Source organism: Heterocephalus glaber, unplaced genomic scaffold (genome assembly GCF_053883595.1).
Source record: "Heterocephalus glaber isolate CG9 unplaced genomic scaffold, H.glaber_assembly_v1.0 deba00001610, whole genome shotgun sequence".
Lineage (NCBI taxonomy): Eukaryota > Metazoa > Chordata > Mammalia > Rodentia > Bathyergidae > Heterocephalus > Heterocephalus glaber.
Window position 1 is genome coordinate 15,354,968 of NW_028258381.1, and position 19,536 is coordinate 15,374,503.

Below are 19,536 nucleotides of genomic sequence, written 5' to 3' on the forward strand. Positions count from 1 at the left end.
GTGGAGCACTGTACCCAGGAGTGACAGAATGCATATTATTTCCCCGCGCATACGGAGCATTGCACTATCTGATCATATGGCTGAGCCGTAAGTTTTGACACGTTTTAAAAAGATCAGAATTATTCAGATCATGTCCTAGGAATAGAAAGGAACTTTTTTACACTTTTAAGGGTAGCTATAACAATTTTTTTTTTTTTGTAGCACACGCCTGTAGTCCCAGCACTCTGGGAGGCTGAGGCAGGAGGATCACGAGTTCCAGCCCAGCCTGGGAAATTTAGCAACTTAGCAAGACCCTGTCTCAAAGTAAAAGAATAAAAAATTTAAAGGGTTTGAGATGTAGCTCAATGTGAAGTGTGAAGGGCGTTTGTTTTCTTTCTTTTTGAGAGGAAGGTGTTAGGGTTAGTTACTGGCCAAGCCACTTAATTGCCCAAGCTGGGCTTAAATCCACGATCCTCCTGCCTCTGCCTGCCAGGATCACAGGTGTGTACCACCATGCCTGGCTGGGGAAAAAACAGAAACCTTCTTAATCATGAAATATTAATAACTCCTCCCCCACTGAGGTTCAGAATGAGATGAGAACACCTACAGTCATCCCTACACCTCTAGGCCCCCTCATCCCTCCTCACCCACAGGGACACATTTCCCAGGTCCCCAGGTAGGTCTGAAACCACAGATAGTACCAATCCCTATAGATGCTATTTTTTTTTTCTGGCTTTTTGGAGACAGTCTCACTATATGTTCCAGGCTGGCCTTGAACTCACTATGTAGTCCAGGCTGACCTTGAAGTCAGGGTGATCCTCCTACCTCAGCCTCCCGATATAGACTCTTTCTTCCTCTATGCCCTGCAGCATTGCATACTCCAGAGCCAGTCTGTCCCTTGTAGTCAATGCCCGGTCCTCCTTTGTGACACTCATGCTGTAGGGCCATTATTAAGTAAATGAGGGTCACTGGACACAGCTGATCCATTCACAGGGACAGTTACTGAGGGACTGGCGGGCAGCAGCAGTCCAGCACTGATGCCTGGATAAAGGGACAGGAAGGAGTAGCAGGTGGCCACACTGCTGACTGAGGACTGTGGGCCACACCTCACACGCTTCCCTTGTGCCACCCCCTGTCTGCCTGAAAACAGTGGCCTCCACATTGGTCTGTGTTTCTGGTTGTCTATAGGGAGGCAAGTCCAGTCCCAGTCAGTCTGAAATGTCCTGGTGGGGACAGTGACATCACTTCCTCCTCCCAACCCTGTGCCCTTCTACACCCCCAGGGCCCGAACCCGGCCACTTCCCCATGGGCATTTCTCTGCCAGGAGCCAGGGCTGCTCCAGACCCCTCACCACGTGCTCCTCCAGGTCCCTCCACTCACCCCTTCCTCAGTTGCCGCCCTGATGCTGCATCCCCAGAGACCCTGACTCTTTCCTGCCTTGGTGACTGTGCCAGGCTGCAGCTCTGTCCTCTGCAGTTCCCTGGCCTCCAGGCCACATCTGTTCTGGTGCTGTCGGACTTGTGGGGGGGAACCTCTCAATCCTATACCCCAAAATTGAGGTAATTTTGCTGTCCCACGCCAGCTCCTTGGGATGTTTCTCTCCATTCCAAGGGCTACCAGGTTCCCAGTTCAAAGCACCCTTCCTATCCTGCTGTGGGGAACACGAGTTGGCCACCAGGTGAGGTGGCTGGGACTGGGGTTCCAGGTGCAGGGCAGAAAGGGTTTGGCCTACCTGCGGTGACTCCTCCTGAGGTGGTGGCAGGGCCAGGGAGTGAGAAGGTGAGGATTCAGAGGGTTCCTGGGCCTGCAAGCTGGGGACCAGGACCTGCCCAGCCCCTACAGACCCCAGGGACCTTTGGGAGCCAACATGGAAGGAACTTGTGCTGCAGGAGCCTTGGAGCTGTGGGGACGTGAGAGGCCCAGCCTGGTGACCTAAGGTCAGGGCCACGTCAGAACCTAGCTGGCTGCTGTCATGCACCAGTATGACTCTAGGCCCTGGGGCCAGTGTGTGACACTTTGGCTCAAGTCCTATGCCCACTCAGGCCAGAGATGCAGGGGCGAGCTGGACCAGGCTACAGCCCAGCCTGCTACAGACACCGGCGGGGTCTTTTACAGGTGCCTGGCACCAACACACATCATGGCCTTTTTCTTGGGCTCCCGAAGGGGCCCTGCATCCTTGGCGGCCGGCCAGGCTGGGGTATGGACACAGAGGCGGAGCAGGGACCAGGGAAAGGACGGGGTGTGGGGTCTAAGGGCCAAGGGCAGGTCAAACACAGGCCGGAGCATGGCAGAGCCCACTGTGCCCTCAGATTGGGGGTCCTGGGGCTCATCCATCCTTCTCCCCAGCCACTGGCCCTGCCCCGTGCCAGGGCCTCTGGAGTCAGTGTCATTGCTGGAGATCCTGGGGCCCCCCGAGAGTGACTGGAGGGGCTGCAGAGTGGCCTGGCTGGAAAGGCTGCTGTCACCAGGGTCCAGAGTTGCCTAGCAGGTGGTTTTCTTGTCATCCTGGATTTGGGCCTCCTGCAGGCAGTGGTCTAACACTTCAGTATGCAGAGCCTGGATGGCATGTCCGGCACACAGGAAATGCTGCTTAGGCTGTCACCTCAGCTGCTCCTGTGCTGTCCCGACTGCACCCGGCCTGCTGCTTCCCATTGTTGTGGTGGCAGAGATGCTGGTTCGTCCCTGAGCCCGGCCTTCCCGGTGCCATGTGGCCACCATCTCCTCCTCTGTGCTCTGCCAGGCTGTCCCCAGCGGGGGGCAATTTGGGTGCCTTCCAGCTTTCTTGGTTATAAATAGCGCTGCCGTGCATATCTTTATCACAAACTCCTTCTTCCCCTGAAGCCCTGAGAAACAGAGCCCCCGGGCACAGGCAGCCAGGCCTCCCCAGCTCCTGTGCCATTCTGCGCCGTGTGCCTGGACACCGTCTCCTCAGCTCGCTTCCCTCAGGCCCCATGGACCTTCTGCTCAACGTTTCTCAAGTTCACATACAGAAAACAAGCTGTAACAAAAGCTAAGGGAAAAGGCCACCAGTGTTCATGAGCTTCCCACACCCTGGAATTGAAAATCTCCTTGTGTACCTGGGGCTGGGGGAGATGGGTGGCCCTGGGGGCCAGAGAGGCCCAGCCCTGTCACCTCATGAAAGGAGTTTGGTTTCTTTGCTCCCCTCTTTCTTAACGCTTTCATTGACTTGTTTAAAAAAAAGTAGAATGCAATGAATGTATTAATTCTTATTATGCGAAGCTCACCATGGTGTTCACATTTATCCTGTAGTTTTAAAAAACATTTTTGGAGTCGATGTAAGTGATTTACACTTATATCCAGAACAAATTCCACCTCGCCTCTTTTTCCCACCTCTTGGTAGAATTCGCATGGTTCAGTTCATCCCTTGCTATTGGCCGGGAATTAATTGGACCAGTCCCCTGTCCCCAGGCACCCAAATCCCCAAATACTGAGGTCCTGTCTATAAAAGGGTGTAATAATTGAATAATACCTGCACAATCCTCCCATCTACTTAAAATCACCTGGAGATTGCTTCTAATACCTAGCACGATGTAAACACTGTGTAAATACTTGTTATACTTAAGTATTGCGTGGGGAAAAATGACAAGGGAAAATATCTGTATGTGTTTGGTAGAGACATAATTTTTTCCCGGATATTTTTGATCCAAGGTTGATTGAATCTTTGGATTTGAAATCTTCAGAATCAGAGAGCTGGCTATATTCTTTCATAATCTGTCCTTTTTTTTTTGCCTCTTTCGTTGCTTACTTTTCTGGTTTACTTTTGTTACTGATCAGACTTGTCAAAGAGGTGTCTATTTTGCTGTTTAAAAATTGGGAGAGGGGGCCGGAGATTTAGCTCAGTTGGCACCGCGCCTGCCTGGCAAGCACATGGTCCTGACTTTGATCCCCGGTACCAAACAGTAACAACAACAACAACAACAACAACAAAAACCTGGGAGAGGGAAACCAGGTGTGGTGGGGCACCCCTGTAATCCCAGCACCTGGGAGGCTGAGGAAAGAGGATCACTGTGAGTTTGAGACCACCCTGGGCTACATAGTGAGTTCAAGGCCAGCCTGAACTACATAGCGAGACCATGTCTCAGAAATCCAAAAGAAAAAAATGTTGGGAAGGGGGACCTGAAAGGGTAGCTCAGTTGTAAAGGGCTTTCCTAGTGTGCATAAGGCCCTGGGTTTGATCCCAGCAGGGCAAAATAAATTTTAAAAAGTAGAAAAGAAAGTTTTTCAATTGGTATCACCAATTAGCTGTTTGCTTACTGTTTCTATCATTCATTTCTGTTGGTGCTGTCAGACACCCCCTTTACCTTGCTTGGAGTTATTTTGCTTATGTTTTCCAGCTCTGCGAGCTGTAACCCTTTAATTCTTTCTACCTCGTTCGTCCCCTGATATATGAGCACTGGCCACGCTGTCTATGCTGAGTATGGCTTCAGCCCAGGCCCTGGCTGGCCATACAAAATGGCCTCACTTGCGTCTGTTTCTAAGCTTCCTTTTGCAGTTATTTAAATTTCCTGCTGAGTGGATTTACTTGGCTTTCCTTTAGTTATTTTGGCTTAATTTTTATACCATCATCAATGATTGTTGCATTTGTAGAATATTTTGAGATTTCCTTTGTCTCCTAATACTCCCTCCATTGCTAACACTCTTCCATGTGGCCGAGAAAAAAATGAATTTCCTGTGCAGAAGAGCAGTATCAAATACATTTTGTGTAATTTTTAAGTCGATGTATAATTTACCTCCATAATCACATGAAAGGCACATGTAAATTACATTTACATAAAATGCACTGGTTTTAAGTGTACAGTCTGCCAAGTTTTGCATAAACTATACACTTGTGTAGCCATAAAAAAATAGAAAACATTTCAAAGAGAGTCCCCTGAGCCTGTCTCATCAGTTCTAGGACCCCTTGGCCCTTCGCAGTGATGGCCAGCAGGGTGACTTCTGTACCATAATTACTGCAGGGATTCCGCAGGCCTGGGAGCACGCCACGTGGGTTTTCTGTGTCTGGCTTCTTTTGTTCAGCTTTATGTCTGAGCAATTCATCCACATTGTAAGCGTATCAGAATCTTTTCTTTCTCTGCACCAATTTGTTTTCTGCAATTCTGTTTACAGACGTTTCCGTTGCTCCTGAGTTTTAGCGCTATGAATAGAGCTACTATAAACGTACTTGCACACACTTTTTTCCCTTTTTTGGGATGTGCTTTTCTTTCTTTTGGGTAAATACCTGAGAGAGAAACTGATGGTTCATAGGGAAAGTATCTGTTTAGCTTTATGAAAAAATTGCCGAAGTTCTCCCCAGTGGCTGCCCCAATCCTTAGCGTTTGCACCTGTAGTGTCAGCCACAGGAAGCGCAGCAGCCTGCAGACACGAGCTCTGATCACGAAGCCCAAGCCCTGGAGGGACGAGGACCTCCATGTGTCCCTAGGAGGCTCCTTCACTTGCTCAGTGGTGCCTTGGCAGCTAAGTGCAGCTGCATGATCAGATGCTGGCCGGTGGGGTCACAAGGCAGGAATCCGACCCACAGCTGCCATCACCCTGCTCATCTCCGTCCCTGGTTGGAACAGGGATGGGATGACTGGAGCCCCAGGGAGGGGGTGACCCCCAATACCAGGGCAGAATGCAGAAGGAGCTGAGGCCTCCTAACCACCATGGGAGGGCTCTGTTCATCTCGGGTCAGCCCAGCGACTCCCCAGGCCTCTGTGACATGCAGCCTTCGTGTGTGCGGTGGAAGCATGGGACAGCATGGGAGAGGCTCTACTGCAGGTCTGATCCTGCAAGCATGCAGTTTCCATGACGACAGTCCCAGCATGTCCACTGTGAGGGGAACAGGAGCTCGAGCTGTCCCCTGCCCCCTCCTGGCCATTGCACTGGCTCCCCTGGCCCAACCACTCCCTGCAATGGAGAGGCCTAGGTTGGGGGCTGTGCTGGGACTGTGCCTGGTCCCTCCAGGAGGGTGGAGGGGACACCAACCAGAACAGGCACAGTGGCTCAGATAGGAGGGGTCCACCTTGCTAGGTAGCCAGTGGCCTAGGTGGGGTGTGGAGAGGTGGTGCTGAGCTCCCGCCTGGAGGGACTGCATACAGCTGTTCTCAGTTCTCCTCTGCCTAGGCTTCACCATCTCCAGACGTGGGCTGCCCACTTCTGCCTGGGGCCTGATGAAAGGGAGCAAGTCTGGGGTTCCCGCCTGCCCCGATGACTGGCAGGTTCTCCATTTACCTGTTGGTTGTCACAGGGGCTCAGATCCCTCAGGGGACTTAGGTGCAGACAAAACATCCACAGGGCACAGCGGCGTCTCTGCTGGCACTCCTGTCTCCACTCTCTTCCTGTCTGGCCTCAGGGTCTTTGCACGGCAGCCTCTCTTGCCAACACCCTTTCCTCTTGCCCTCTCCTCGTGGGCCACTTCCTGTCACTCAGACCTCAGCTTCCACGTCGCCTTCCATGAACACTCACTCAGAAAGCACAACTTTCCCCTTCATACCTTTGGCCTGCAGTCGACTGTGGCTCAAAGAAGCTGTGAAAAGCCCAATGGTGGGTAAAGGGGCACCATAGTATAACCAGTTTCACCCATGCCTGACTGTTTTTTGTTTGGTTTTTTTGGTACTGGGGATCAAACCTGGGACCTTGCACTTTCGAGGCAGGTGGTAGAACCACTGAGCTAAATCCCCGGCCCTTGCCTGCCTGTTTTACTGTTGGTCTGGGGTACGAGCCCCGCAGATGCAGCTACCTTGTCCATCTCCTCCCGCCGTGGGATCTGGTGCCCAGGCACAGCTGGCAGAATTGGCACACAGTAGCTGCACAGGCAAGACTGGGGTGATGTGAGCATAGGAGTGCGGTTGAAGGCACGAGCTAAGAAAGCAGATCATAGACAAGCTCTGTGATCCATGGCCAGTCAGTTTCTCCATGCCTCAGTTTCCTCATGTGTAAGGGGAAGAACTGATCGCCCCATCTCCCTGTTGGGAGGGTCGGAGGAGGCAGACGGTGGACCTTAGAATAGTTTCTGGGGCATGTGGTGAGTGCACTGCAAACTATAGCTTTCGTCTTCGAGTTGCCACTGCCCTCGCCAGCACCACCACTCTCACCAGCGCATCACTGTCACTACCACTGACTACCATCGCCACCTCCATGATCACCAGTACTGTCACCAGCACTGCCACTACCAGCAGCACTGCCATCAGCACCTTATGTGCCTGCCACGGTGTCCTGAGTAGGCTGCCATGTCCAGGGCCAGACGATGGGGACCAAGGGACTCAGGTCTTCCTGGGCTTGGGAGAGGTGGGGCAGTGACATTTCCCCATGTGACAGCAGCCCCTGGAGTTGGGGGACAGGGAAGGCTGTGACTTTCTTTGGAAGAATGAGCCCCATGTGCAGCACTTTTGGCTCTGCAGATGTGATGCTTGTTGCCATGGTGACTGTCCTAACAATAACCTCCCAGAACTGATATTCCCCACAACCGCCCCAGCTGCCACCTGGGAGGGAGAGCCCTCCTTGCTTATGACAAGGACAAGGTGGGAGGCAGAGCTGACATGGGGGTGGGGGCGCAAGAGGACCTTCCTGAGGGGCAGGGGGAGGGCCTCTCTGACCAGAGTCAAAGGCAGGTGCAAGGGCTCCTGGGGACTGGGACCAGAGTCATAGCTGGAGACCTGTCACTGAGACGGAGGAGGCCTCTGGGGCTGGCAGTGGGGCCTGGGCAGAGATCCCGGCCCCCGGGCCGGTCAGGCAGCTTTGCATCCTGCCTTGAAGGTTTCAGTCCAGAGGAGGGGCCGTGGGGTCCCAGGGGCTAAGAGTAGAGAAGGAAGGAGCACCCTAAGGACTCCAACTTTTTGTGGTCCTGGGCAGCCTCCCTGCCCTCTGAAAGATGACCTCACAAGGCCACCCAGCTGTGCACAAGTCTTCGGCCACAGGAGGCCATGTGAGTGTGTGAATGGGTGTGCACTGTGTGTTTCTGTGTACATTTGTGTGTGTATGACAGTATACGTATATTTGTGTGTATGTGTGTTTGTGGGTATGTGAAAATAAAAGGCATGGGAAACTGGGGTTTGAGTCCTGGCCACCTGTGGGCTGTGTGACCATGGGCAGGTTACCGGGCTTCTGTCTCTCTTGTCCCCTCTAGTAAAACGGGGGTAATAATAACAGGATTGAGAAGTACACGAGGAAATCCTAGTAAAATGGATGCAGGCACTGTCCTCAGTCAGCTGTTGCTGGGTCCCAGCACTGTCCCAGCTGGACTCCTGGTGGGAGGTGTGGCTTGCTCTCCTCTAGTCAGACACAACCGAGAATAAACTGCCTGTCTGTGGCTGGCCAATTGGGGTGGCCCAGGGTTTCCCATGTGTCTGTTCCCGGGGCTGAGGTGACACCAGGGTGCCAATGGGAGCACCCCTCCTGCCTGGCCTGCTATGCCCAGTGGAGGGGGGGGGCCCTTTGGCTGCTCAGCTGGGGACTTCTGCCTGGGCCCCACCCTGGGCCCCGGGGGAGAGGGACTTTCGGCCTGCAGCCTTGTGCCAAACGAATCCCCTCTGGGAAGGGTCCAAGAAGCCTCCTTTTCTGCTCCCTGAAGGATACTTCTCATGGTCCCCAGGGAGCCCTGGGCTGAGGGCCAGGCCGGGAATCTGCCCCTGGGCGGCAGCAGCAGGCACATCCACAGCTGGCTTGATACTCCTCCTCTTCCTGGCCTCCAGGGCACTTTCAAGAGGGGCTTGGGAGAAGGAGTGTGGAGTGGATCCTCCTCTTCCAGGACTAAGGGAGGGCAGGCAGCTGAACCAGGCCCAAGGGACCCGTGTGTCCCCTATCTGGGCAGGCTGGCTGTGAGCTCTCACGTCCACAGTCCCTCCCAGGGCAGCCTGTTTCCCTGGCTCAAGGCCTGTGGGCCTGGACTGCAACTGTCCATTCTGGGGACCCCAGGGACCCCAGCCACCCGTCCTAGGAGAAGCGAGGAAGGGACTGGGGCCATGGGGAGGGAGCCCAGCCTGGGAGGCTCCTGAGCGCTGGGGACCGGGAAGGGTATGAGGAGCCAGTCTTGGGGAGGGCGGCACAGGAAGGCCGGCCCCTGCCTGTGGGCTCTGGTTCCTCTTGTCCTGGCGAAGGGGGGTCCCTGTGCACGGTCCCCGGTGAGCGGGGGAAGGGGGTGCGGGGCTCCAGGCGCTGGCGGGCCGTGGGTGGGCCCGGGAGCCGGGCGAGCGCGGCGTGCGGGCGCAGTGCGGCGCGGGCGCGGGTGTGCGCGCGGGGTGCGGGCTCAATGCGCGTGCCGGGCGAGGGTGCGGGGCGGGGCCGGCGGCGCCCGCGCTCCCCGCGCGTAGGTGTGCGGCGCGCTCCTGGCGGGGACCGAGCGCGCAGATCTCGCGTGCGCTCGCCGCCCAGCCCGGCCCCCGCCCGTGCAGCCACCGTGCCCGCGAGCGGGAGCCGTGTCGCCGCCGCCGCCCGAGCGCCGCTGAGCGCACGCAGAGCCCGCCGCCGCCATGGCCACCACGGTGACCTGCACCCGCTTCACCGACGAGTACCAGCTCTACGAGGACATTGGCAAGTAAGAGCCGCGCGCGGACAGGGGGGCGGACCGGCCCGGCCCCCACCCGGCCTGGGTCCCGCGCGCGGCCCTGACCGGGACTGGGGCCGCAGCAGGTGTCGCCGGCGCCGGCAGACGTGACGCATTTGCGGCGGGAAGGTCGCGGCGCGGAGGCAGGAAGGGGGCGCCCGGGGCGCGCGCGGTTCCCACACCCGGGCTGTGGCAGGGGCCGCTCCTGCCAGGGTCCCCTGATTCGTCTGGAAGCAGAAATTGAAGAGGGGGGGCGAGATCGGGTAGCCCAGGCCAGGCACCCGGGCAGGGAGCAGGGCGCGGCGGGGACCCGCGTGGCTCCTGGTTTGGGGACCATCGAGGCAGGTGGGGGGCGCATTGGGCGGGGACAGCGAAGGGGCGCGAGGGCGGCGCAGGTGGCCGTGGGGAACAGGTGCCTGGCGCGGCGCGCGTCCGAGGGTCCCTGTGTGCCCGCGCCGAGTCGTCTGTTCTGGGCAGGTGACTGCCGGCCTCCCTTGGTGGCCTCGGACCCGGGGGCGCGCTCCCTTGCCTCTCCTGAGAGGCCTCCCCTCGCTCCTGTCCCTGCTGCGCGGCGGGGGCGCTGGCGCGATTTCCTCTTACACATCCACCAGCAAATCCGTTTTTTTCCTTTACTAAAAAAGCGCCTGGTGCACCCTTGTGGTGGCGAGGGACGCTGATCACTGGTCCCCGAGCATGGCCGGCGGAGGGCTGCGGGCGCCTTCCCTTTGCCTGCACGTGCAGAGGATTCGGGTCAGGACCTGCGTGGAGGGAATCGGAACTGATGGTCGGGTGTGGGGCCCGGGGCACCTGGCACCTGGCACGCCGCCGGTCTGCCGGGGGCCTCCACCCCGTCTAGACTTTGGCTCCTCTCGGTGGACCTCGGAGACGCGGGCCTGGAAGACCTTCCCAGAGCTGCCTGGGGCTGGCTAGAGGCCAGTGGGGAAGAGGGCGAGGGCTTAGGAGTCCTCAGGAGGGGATGACCCCAACTTAGACTCTGTGCCCTCCGTGCGGGGACAGGTGGCTCTAGTGTGTGTGACAGGCTCTCTGAGGAGGGCAGTGGGGGTCTCTCCCTGGGAAGCTTCTAGGCATCTTCTCTGTGTGCCAGGGCACAGGCTCGGACTGACCACCTAGTTGTCCTCCCAGGAGCCCCTCTCTGGGGACCCAGCAGTGGCCACTGCCACCTACATGGGAGAGGAGGCCAGGAGGGTGACTCTGGGCAGGGACAGGTGAGGGGCTGGCAGCAGCTCCCCAGGCAGCAGACAGAAACTTGTGGGGAGGCCGCACTGTGCCAGGCGAGAAGTGAGGCCTGGCATCCAGGGCCACTGTGATAGGGACAGGAACAGAGGTGTCCCAGCTAGGACAGTGGCTCCCCCAGCAGGCTCCCATGCAACCTCTGATAGGCACTTTGCTTGAGGGGATGGGGCACCTGATGCGGCCCCCAGGTCCTGGGCCATGAAGCCTAGTTGTTGACAGCCCCTGCCTGGGGCACAGTGGTGTTGCTTCCCAGCCCCAGGTGGACTTGTCCAAGTTTATTTAAAGCCACAGCCCTGGCACCATGTCAGGATGAGCTCCCTTCTTGGCCGAAGGGCCAGGTCATGGCCACAGCTGCTGGCTGGTCCCCTCCCCTGCCCCGTCCTCCTGATCTTCCCCTGGGGCTGCCCAGGGCAGCTGTGGCAGGGCAGTGAGCGTCCTTCCTTGCCCAGGAGCAAAGCAGGGGGGCCCTCAGCCGGTGTGGACCAGCCAGGAGTGCCGTTTATGCTGCTTTCATTGCGTGGATTTAAAAAACCTCACAATTCTGTGAATAATAAAAGAAACATTGCTGTCTCTTCTACCCAGAGGTGAAAACCTGTTCATCATTTTGGCTTTAAGTCTTCTTTTTAAGTTATAAGATGTAAAGCATTCTGCATAAATACTAGCCTGTTTCCTGTGCAGCTAGGCATATGTGCCCTTCCTTACTGGCTGTGTTTGGGACATTTGCAGACAGATGGAAGTGGCCACACAGATGTGCAGAATTCTTTCATCTTTTCTTTGAAGTTTCTGTGAAAATCCAGACCAGGTTTTCTCGCTCAGCCTCGGCTTACTGACCCTGCTTGCGCCTGTGCGTGGTGACCTCAGACCCCGGTGGCAGTCCGCAGCGGGAGCCCGAGTCATCCCTTCCACTCTGGGTGGAAATTTGGGTTTGCCTTCTGCTTTCCACTCTCCCCTGCACGTGGCCATCACTGTGCATGGGTTTGCTGGTGCAGGATGAGAGTTTCTTTGGTGTTTATCCTTGGCAGGGGCTGCTGGAGGGGTCCGGGCCACTGTGGCCAGCTCTGGCCATGTAGGGGACACCCCTGCCCCAGCCCCAGTGCAACATGTGTGTGTGGTGGGCAGGAAGCTGCCTCTCATTGTGGATTCAGGCTTTTACTTTGGGGGAGTTGATGATCTCCTCAGAGGAAGGCAGCTCCCCTGAGGTTTTGGATGCAATTCCAGCGGTTCACGAACCCTTCCTGATGGGGGGAGACCAGGGCCGTGGCCCATGTGGTCTTAGCATCTAATGGGTGCTGATTGATTCAAAGGGTTGATTTTATTTGATGTAAGCTGTCCAGGAAGGGACTCCCCAGCCCTGTTTACCAATAGGCACCTGAAGCTCTTTGTGGGGAGGTTGGCAACTTGCTCACATCCAGGCAGCAAGGAAGAACTCCGACCTCCGCCCAGCAGGTCTCCTGCCAGGCTTCACATGGGCCCAGAAGTGACCTTGATGTGTCCTTGACTCCATCCAGCGCCCTTAGTCAAGTTGGTGGAGAATGCCCCGTGTGCTGGTGTATGTGACCCGCGCCGTGCTGGGGGCAGCGCTGCCTGCTCTTGGTGCTTTCTGTGAAGGGCCTGCTCTAAATCGCCATGGCCTGCTAGGTAGTTAATAGATAAACTCAGAAAATCTGAGCAGATCGATTTTGGAGTCTCCCTAGCTCTGAAGGCGGTTGCCAGGGAAGAGAGGAATCCGTGGAGGAGGAATCTGGTGATTGCGGTCGTGTTTGTTTTCTCCCTGCCTCCCTGAGCACACCTGGCCTTCCTGCCTCAGGGCCTTTGCCAGTGCTGTCTCCATGCACACCTCTGCCTCCCCAGCCCTGACCCTTGCACTGGGCCTCAGCCTCTGAGAGGAAGGGGCTGTGGCCCTGCCCAGCTGAGTTCACGGGCAGGCACGGGATGAGTGGAACCTGAGCCTTGGCTGTGGCCTGGCTCAGAGGAGGCCAGAGTCCTCCTGGTCTTGATTCCTTAATGTAGGGTAGGTGAAAAAGAAGTCGCACGTGCCGAGGTTGCTGGCAAGATGCGCATGAAGGTGCTGCTAGTTTAGTTACTATTTAATGGTATTTTTATACCATAACCTACTTTGCTGCAAGCTAAGAATACATCTGCATGCTTGTACCGGACTCTTTCTTTTCTGGTAACAGTTGCTAGCAAGGACTTTGGTGGTGCTTGTTATATGAATGCGCTCGGTGTGTTAGGTACCAAGGTCACCCCAGCTGACAGGAGACTGTGGCCGGTAAAGGTCGCACAGGGTCAGGATTTGACTGCACAGTCTGCTCCTTGGCAAGGCCGAGGAACCTCCTCTGTTCTGTGTCTGACAGCGCTATTCCTCTGCTGGCTGCCTTGTGGAGGGCTCGTGGTCTATGCTGACCTCCTGCTCCCAGGCCCAAGCTGGTCCTCTGGCTCCTGCAGCTCAGGGCACTGCCCACAGCTCCGCAGGAACGTGGCTTTATCCACACCGTCTCTCCATGACAACTAACGCTTTGACCCCATTTGAGACCAACAAAGCTTGAAATTTTTATTCGATTAAACAAATTACTAGGACAATGTAGTATTATCATAAAAAAAGAAGTAATAGAGAAGTATGTGCCAGAAAATGTGACCTTTTACACTCATGTTCCTCACCCCCTAGCGGAACTGGAACTGTTTATTTTAATGTCAGTATCAGGATATGTGTGTGAGTGTATATGTAAATACACATACAAGTATTTATCCTGTTTATTTGTGTGTGTGGGGGGGTTGAGACAGTCTCACTGTGTAGTTCAGGCTGGCCTTGAACTCATGGAAATCCTCCTGCCTCAGGCTCCTGAGTGCTGGGATTACAGGCATGTGCCATCATGCCCAGCAGGATTTATATATGATTTTAAAACACAGATGCATCACCATGCATAAGACCCTGAAGTTTGCCCAGATGCTACTCCAGAAACACCCCCTACCAGTGACTCTTATGTGCGTGGGCTGCTAGGTGCTTAGCAGAGGTGTGTTTGCACACATTGGCCATATAGTATTTTCAACACCAAAATTTAGGACCTGTCCTCTGACAAACAGCAGAGAGCGAGAGGCCCCTGTGTTTGAAGTCTGGGCATGATGGTAAGTGGAAGGCCATTTCTCAGTGGCCGCAGGGTTAGGGTGCAGAGGTGCATGCATGCCTGCTGAGGTTGAGGTTGGTATCACTGAAGGAACTGAGGGATATATTCCTGCCTTTTTTCTCTCTGGAGTTCTGCAAGAATGGATGGAGGGAGATGCAGAGCCTGATTTTCTTCTTCTTTAAAATAAAAAATACACGTCTTTTTCTAATACTCCTTGTTCTCTTATTCTTACTCCATTGACCTTTTAAAAGCCTGGATGGAGCTACCTTGAAATTAAAAGTAATTTCATAGAAAAGACCATGCAGTGATAAATGTGAAAACTTCATCCTCAGCTGCTGGGGACCTATGCTTTACGGATTGGCGTAACAGTCCTAAAAGATCCTACACAACTGAAGTTAGGAGTCTTTGTTCAACCAGGTACGAGCTTTGGTTGAATTCTAGAGTGGATCATCGACAGCCAGACTGCAATTGGACAGTGTTTTATGGGTGTAGTGGTGTCCACACTGCCACCACGGTGCTGACCCCACCCTGAGCTGCATTGAGCCCGAGAGGGATGGAATGCTCTGTTCTGTTACCGTGCACATCTGGCAAGTGCCCATTTCTAGCACAGCATGGTAGAGCCCCCACCTCTCTCCCTCAATTCGTCCAAGTGCTTGAAACAATGCCCTGCACACAGTGGGCGCTCAGCAGTGGCTCAGTGACAACCCAGGCCACTCAGGCCTTGCAGCTATGGCCCCTTCCCAGAGCAGTGGCACACCTGCCCCATGCAGATGAGGGACCTTGACAGTTGCCTGGGGAGCCTGCTAGCCTTGCCCCCCTGGTGCAGTGCAGCTGGAGGGCTGCCAGCGTCCTCATGCCTGTCCTGGAACTGCTTTCCAGGAGGGCTGAGCATCCTGCCAGTTTCGTGATGAAGTTCAGCACTTTGCTTCTACTCGCTGTTGAGGGACAGCCCAGTTCTCACAGTCTGAGACTTTGACAACCTGTTTGCTAGGGGCTTTCTGGGTTGAGTAGGAGCAGGACCTGCAGGAGGGGTTTGGAAAAGCTCCCAGCTGGCTCCAGGGACAACTGCAGGGGCCTGAGGCCATATCTTGCCTCTGCCTGCACCCCACATCCCTCACTTCCTGCAGGGCCTCACTACTAACTAGAGAGGGAATTTGCCTTTGTTTTCTGTGTGCTCACAGTGACACTAACAACTCCTCCTTGTCTGGAGCTGAATGTTTGGATGTGAAGTGTGGCCACGAAGGGGAAGGGTAGATGTAGCGTGATCAGAAACTATGGTGAGGGGCCGGGGATTTAGCTCAGTGGTTTTGCCACCTGCTGTGCAAGCGCAAGGACCCGAGTTCGATCCCCGGTACCAAAAAAACCCCCAAAAAACAAAGCAAAACTATGGTGAATGTTTAAATCTGAAACCAAATGGATTACAGTAAGAGACACATTGCCGTGGCTCTCCCTAAAATACTCCACCTCACTTAAAACACACTTATCCCATCATTCTTGCCACTTTCTGAAGCAGTTCTAGAAGTCCTCTTTTATGAGTGTCTTTAGTCGTGCTGTCATGGCTGCTTCAATGTCCTGAATCCATTAAAAACTTTTCTCTTTCAAGGTCATTTTGACTCTGGGGAAGAGCCAGAGTCACACAGTGCCAGATCCGGTGAATACAGTGGATGAGGACATAGCATCATGTTTTTATGAGCTGCCTTTCTGTTGGATGGCATTTGACAACAGCATTTACCATATTTTTGATCACATCTTGGAAAGACACTCACAAAAGAGGACTTAAGAACTGCTTCAGAAAGTGGCAAGAACAATGGGATAAGTGTGTTTGAAGGGAGTAGAGAGTGAATTAGTAACTTCAAATTTTCCCACAAAAAATGGCCAAGGTCCAGATTACTTCAGTGGTAAATTTTACCAAACATTTAAAGAAGAATGAGTACATGTTCTTCACAAACTCGCCCAAAATAGAAGAAGAGCACATTCTTCCCTGTTCATTTTATGAAGTCTGTAATACTCTAATACCAGAACAAAAACATTACAAGAAAACTCAGACTAGTATCCTTTATGAGTACAGATACAGCATCCTTAAAAAATACTAGTGAGGCTAATCCTAGCCACATATGAATAGGACTATACATTATGAATAAGTAGGACTTATCCCATGTCCAGAAAGCAACCTGACTTGGTTTAACATATAAAAGCACTTCATGTAACCGGGATTTAGCTCAGTGGCACTACACCTGCCTGGCAAGCGTGAGGTCCTGAGTTTGATCCTCAGTACCAAAAAAAAAAAAAGCGCAATTTATGTAATACACCATATTGATAGAATAACAAAGAAAGTACATGATCATCCCAACAGATGAACAAAAAAGCATTCAACAAAATCTGTTACTCTTTCATGGTAAAAAATGCTACAAACTAGGAATTGAAGGGAATTTGTTCATCTGACAAAAGACATTTATTACAAACCCTACCTAACATATTTAATGGTGAAAGACTTCTCTCTAAGATCAGAACCAAAGCATGGGTATGTATTCTCTCCAGTGCTATCCTGCATGATAGAGGGGTTCTAACTAGGGCTGTTTGGCAAGAAAAAGAAATAACAAGATTGGAAAAGAATAGGTAAAACCACTTCTGTTTGTAGATGACATGATATTTCTTACAGAAAATCGTAAAGAGGCCGGGGATTTAGCTCAGCGGCAGTGCACCTGCCTTGCAAGCACAAGGTCCTGAGTTTGATTCTGGGGGAAAAAAAAAGGAGATAAAAGAAAATCGTCAAGAATCTACTAAAAAACTATTACAATGAAAAAATATATTGACCAAAGTTGCAGGATACAAGATCAGCATACAGAAAATCCATTTATTTCATTAACCAGCAATGTTTTGTCTCAAAGTAAAACTAGGAAAAACAATTCCATTTAGAGCAGCATCTAAAGGAATAAAGTATTGAACGTTAAATTTAAAAGATTTATACTTTGACCATTAGGTAATCTCAATCTTGGTATACCAGGAAGAACAACTGATTGGCACAATTATGTCACCTTGGCTAAAGTAGTGCAGTCGGCAATAAAGTAGCATCAAACACAGCCTAGAAGATGACAAACTGTGGTAACTATTAATTTGCCACCTTTAGCCATATGAACTAGATTTGTGGTTATATAACAAAATCTAAAACCAGTAAATAAGCCCTCAGCATGGTGATATTACCCTTAGGGGAGAAGATTTAAAAGGGGTAAGGGGGAAAAAATAGAGAAATAGAAGAAGAGGAAGAGATTAGAAGCAGGGCTGGAGCACAAAAGAAGATCACACAAACTTTGGGAAACTGATGAAGAAGACAAGAGGGAAAGAGAGAACAAAGAAATAAAAACAACAGAACAACAACAAAAGTAGAAACTATGTTCACACACATATAAAAACAAGAGCAATTAAGAAAAAACAAAACAAGAAGAAAAATCAGAAAAGAGAAAAAAAGAAGGTAAGAAAAAAAAAAGAAAAAAAGTCCAATTCAAAGCATGTCTCTGCTGTCACTGGTAGACAACGTGGGCAGACAGAGTCCAGATCTGAGTTGATTAATCCCAGCAAGCCAGCTGTAGCTTTACGGTGGTGTAGTGGATAATTGCAGCAAGCTTGTACCTTTAGTTCCACTGAAGTTCAGGCTGGTATCTGGCTGTGAGGATGGAACCAGATTTTTTGAGTCTGCAACAGTCCATGTGCCTCCTGCTGGCTTGACCTTGGCTCCCTGACCTTCTGCTGACTTGAACTCTGCACATTCACTGCAACACTGGGAGCCACTAGATGGAGCCAGCCTGCAGCTGCTCTGAGTTCTGAGCTCAGTTGGCCCCTATCCAAATTAGCTACTGGCCGATTGCCCCCTCCTAGGTGATGTCTGAACCTGAATAATCACCAGGTACTGCAGTCAGCTGTGTCCACTGCTCCTTTCCATTGCTGCATTTTTCTGTGGAGGCCTTTGGGGTCACCAGTAGTCACTGTGCACCTGCAGGTTTGACCCACCTTTCCCACACTGGGAGTCCAGGCTCAGGGAGAAAGCACTGCCTGCCACCTTCCTTTCCTTCATTGACGCCTCTGTCTTCGCTCTCCCCATGGGCTTCAGTTCTTACTTCAGATCCTTCCTGGGTCCTGGGGACCCACTTTCCTCCTCATGCCACTATATTTCAGTGCCCTAAAGGATTTATACTTTTAAAACTACAAACCACCACTGAGAGAAATTAAAGAAGACCTAAATAAACAGAAAAGTGTCCCATGTTCATGATGGAAGACTTATTAGATGGAAGTGTTCTCCAATTGAAATTGGCATACAGATAAAAATTCCAGCTTTTTTTTTCTATTTTGCAAAAATTGGCAATTTTAGTAAGAAGAGATCCTACTTGTTGATTGTTTGTGGTAGTTCATGGGCAACTGAGGTTTTTTCATAAAATCTTTTCTGACACCAATGTCTTCAAGAGTTCTACCTAACCTCTCTTCCAGTCGATTCAGCATTTCTATTTTAATATTTAGATCTTTAATCCATTTTGATTTTCGTTTAGTGCATGGTGAAAGATATAGATCTAGTCTTAATCTTTGACAATTTGAAACCCAGTTTTTCCAGCACCATTTATTAAAGAGGCTATCTTTCCTCCAGTGAGGGTGTTTGGCTCCTTTATCGAAGATAAGATGGCTGAGCATGTCTGGAGTTGTTTTGGCATCTTCTAATCTGTTCCACTGGTCCTCCAGTCTGTTTCTTTGCCAGTACCATGCTGTTTTTATCACAGTAGCTTTGGAGTATAGTTTCAAGTTGCTTCTGCACAGGAAGAGAAACCACCAGCAATGTGAAGAGACAACCCACAATGTGGGAAAAAATTCTCACCTACTGTTCCTCAGACAAAGGCCTACTATCTCGAATCTATAAAGAACTCAAAAAGATCAGACCTCCCAAATTTAAAGACCCAATCCAAAAATGGGCATCTGAAATGAACAGACATTTCTCAGGCAAAGAAGTAGAAATAGCAAATAAACATATGAAAAAATGTTCACCATCACTGGTCATTAGAAAGATGCAAATGAAAACAACGCTGAGATTCCACCTCACTCCAGAAGGAATGGCTGCTATCATGAAATCAACCAATAACAAATGCTGGCAGGGCTATGGGGAAAGAGGAACCCTGCCCCACTGCTGGTGGGAGTGTAGACTGGTACAACCACTGTGGAAATCAGTGTGGAGATACCTCAAAGAACTAGGACTGGAAGCCCCATTTGACCCAGCTATTCCCCTGCAAAGAATTAAAAGAATCATACCACAGTGATACATGTGCACCCATGTTCATAGCAGCACAATTTGTAATAGCTAAAACTTGGAAGTAGCCCAAATGCCCATCAACTGGAGACTGGTTAAAGAAAATGTGGTTTTTTAATAAAATGGAGTGCTACTCCTTCATAAAAAATGAGAAATTAGAGACATTTATAGCTAAATGGATGCACATTGAGGCGATACTCTTAAGTGAAGTAAATAGGACACACGTGTAAATACTAAATAGTTTCTCTAGTGTGAGAAACTGAAAGTGTAAATAAGGACTAAAAGGTATAATAGATAATGTGAAATAGGAAGAAAAGGGGCAAAGGGGAAGGGGAACTGCGAGGGGTAGGGGAAAG

The 19,536-nt window shown here is 52.0% G+C and overlaps 1 protein-coding gene across 7 annotated transcripts in view; it reads left to right on the forward strand.

Annotated features, from left to right (window-relative positions):
• The first annotated feature begins 9,307 nt into the window (after nucleotides 1-9,307).
• Nucleotides 9,308-19,536, forward strand: part of Camk2b (calcium/calmodulin dependent protein kinase II beta) — an 80,343-nt gene continuing 70,114 nt past the window's right edge. For 6 of the 7 annotated variants that reach the window (XM_004839914.3, XM_004839915.3, XM_004839917.3 and 3 more), the window contains exon 1: nucleotides 9,324-9,511. In XM_004839914.3, coding sequence (XP_004839971.2) covers nucleotides 9,447-9,511 — 65 coding nt within the window. In that variant the 5' untranslated portion in view covers nucleotides 9,324-9,446. Of the gene's footprint in view, nucleotides 9,512-19,536 lie in introns of all 7 variants that reach the window. The other variant, XM_004839916.3, reaches the window with a different exon arrangement.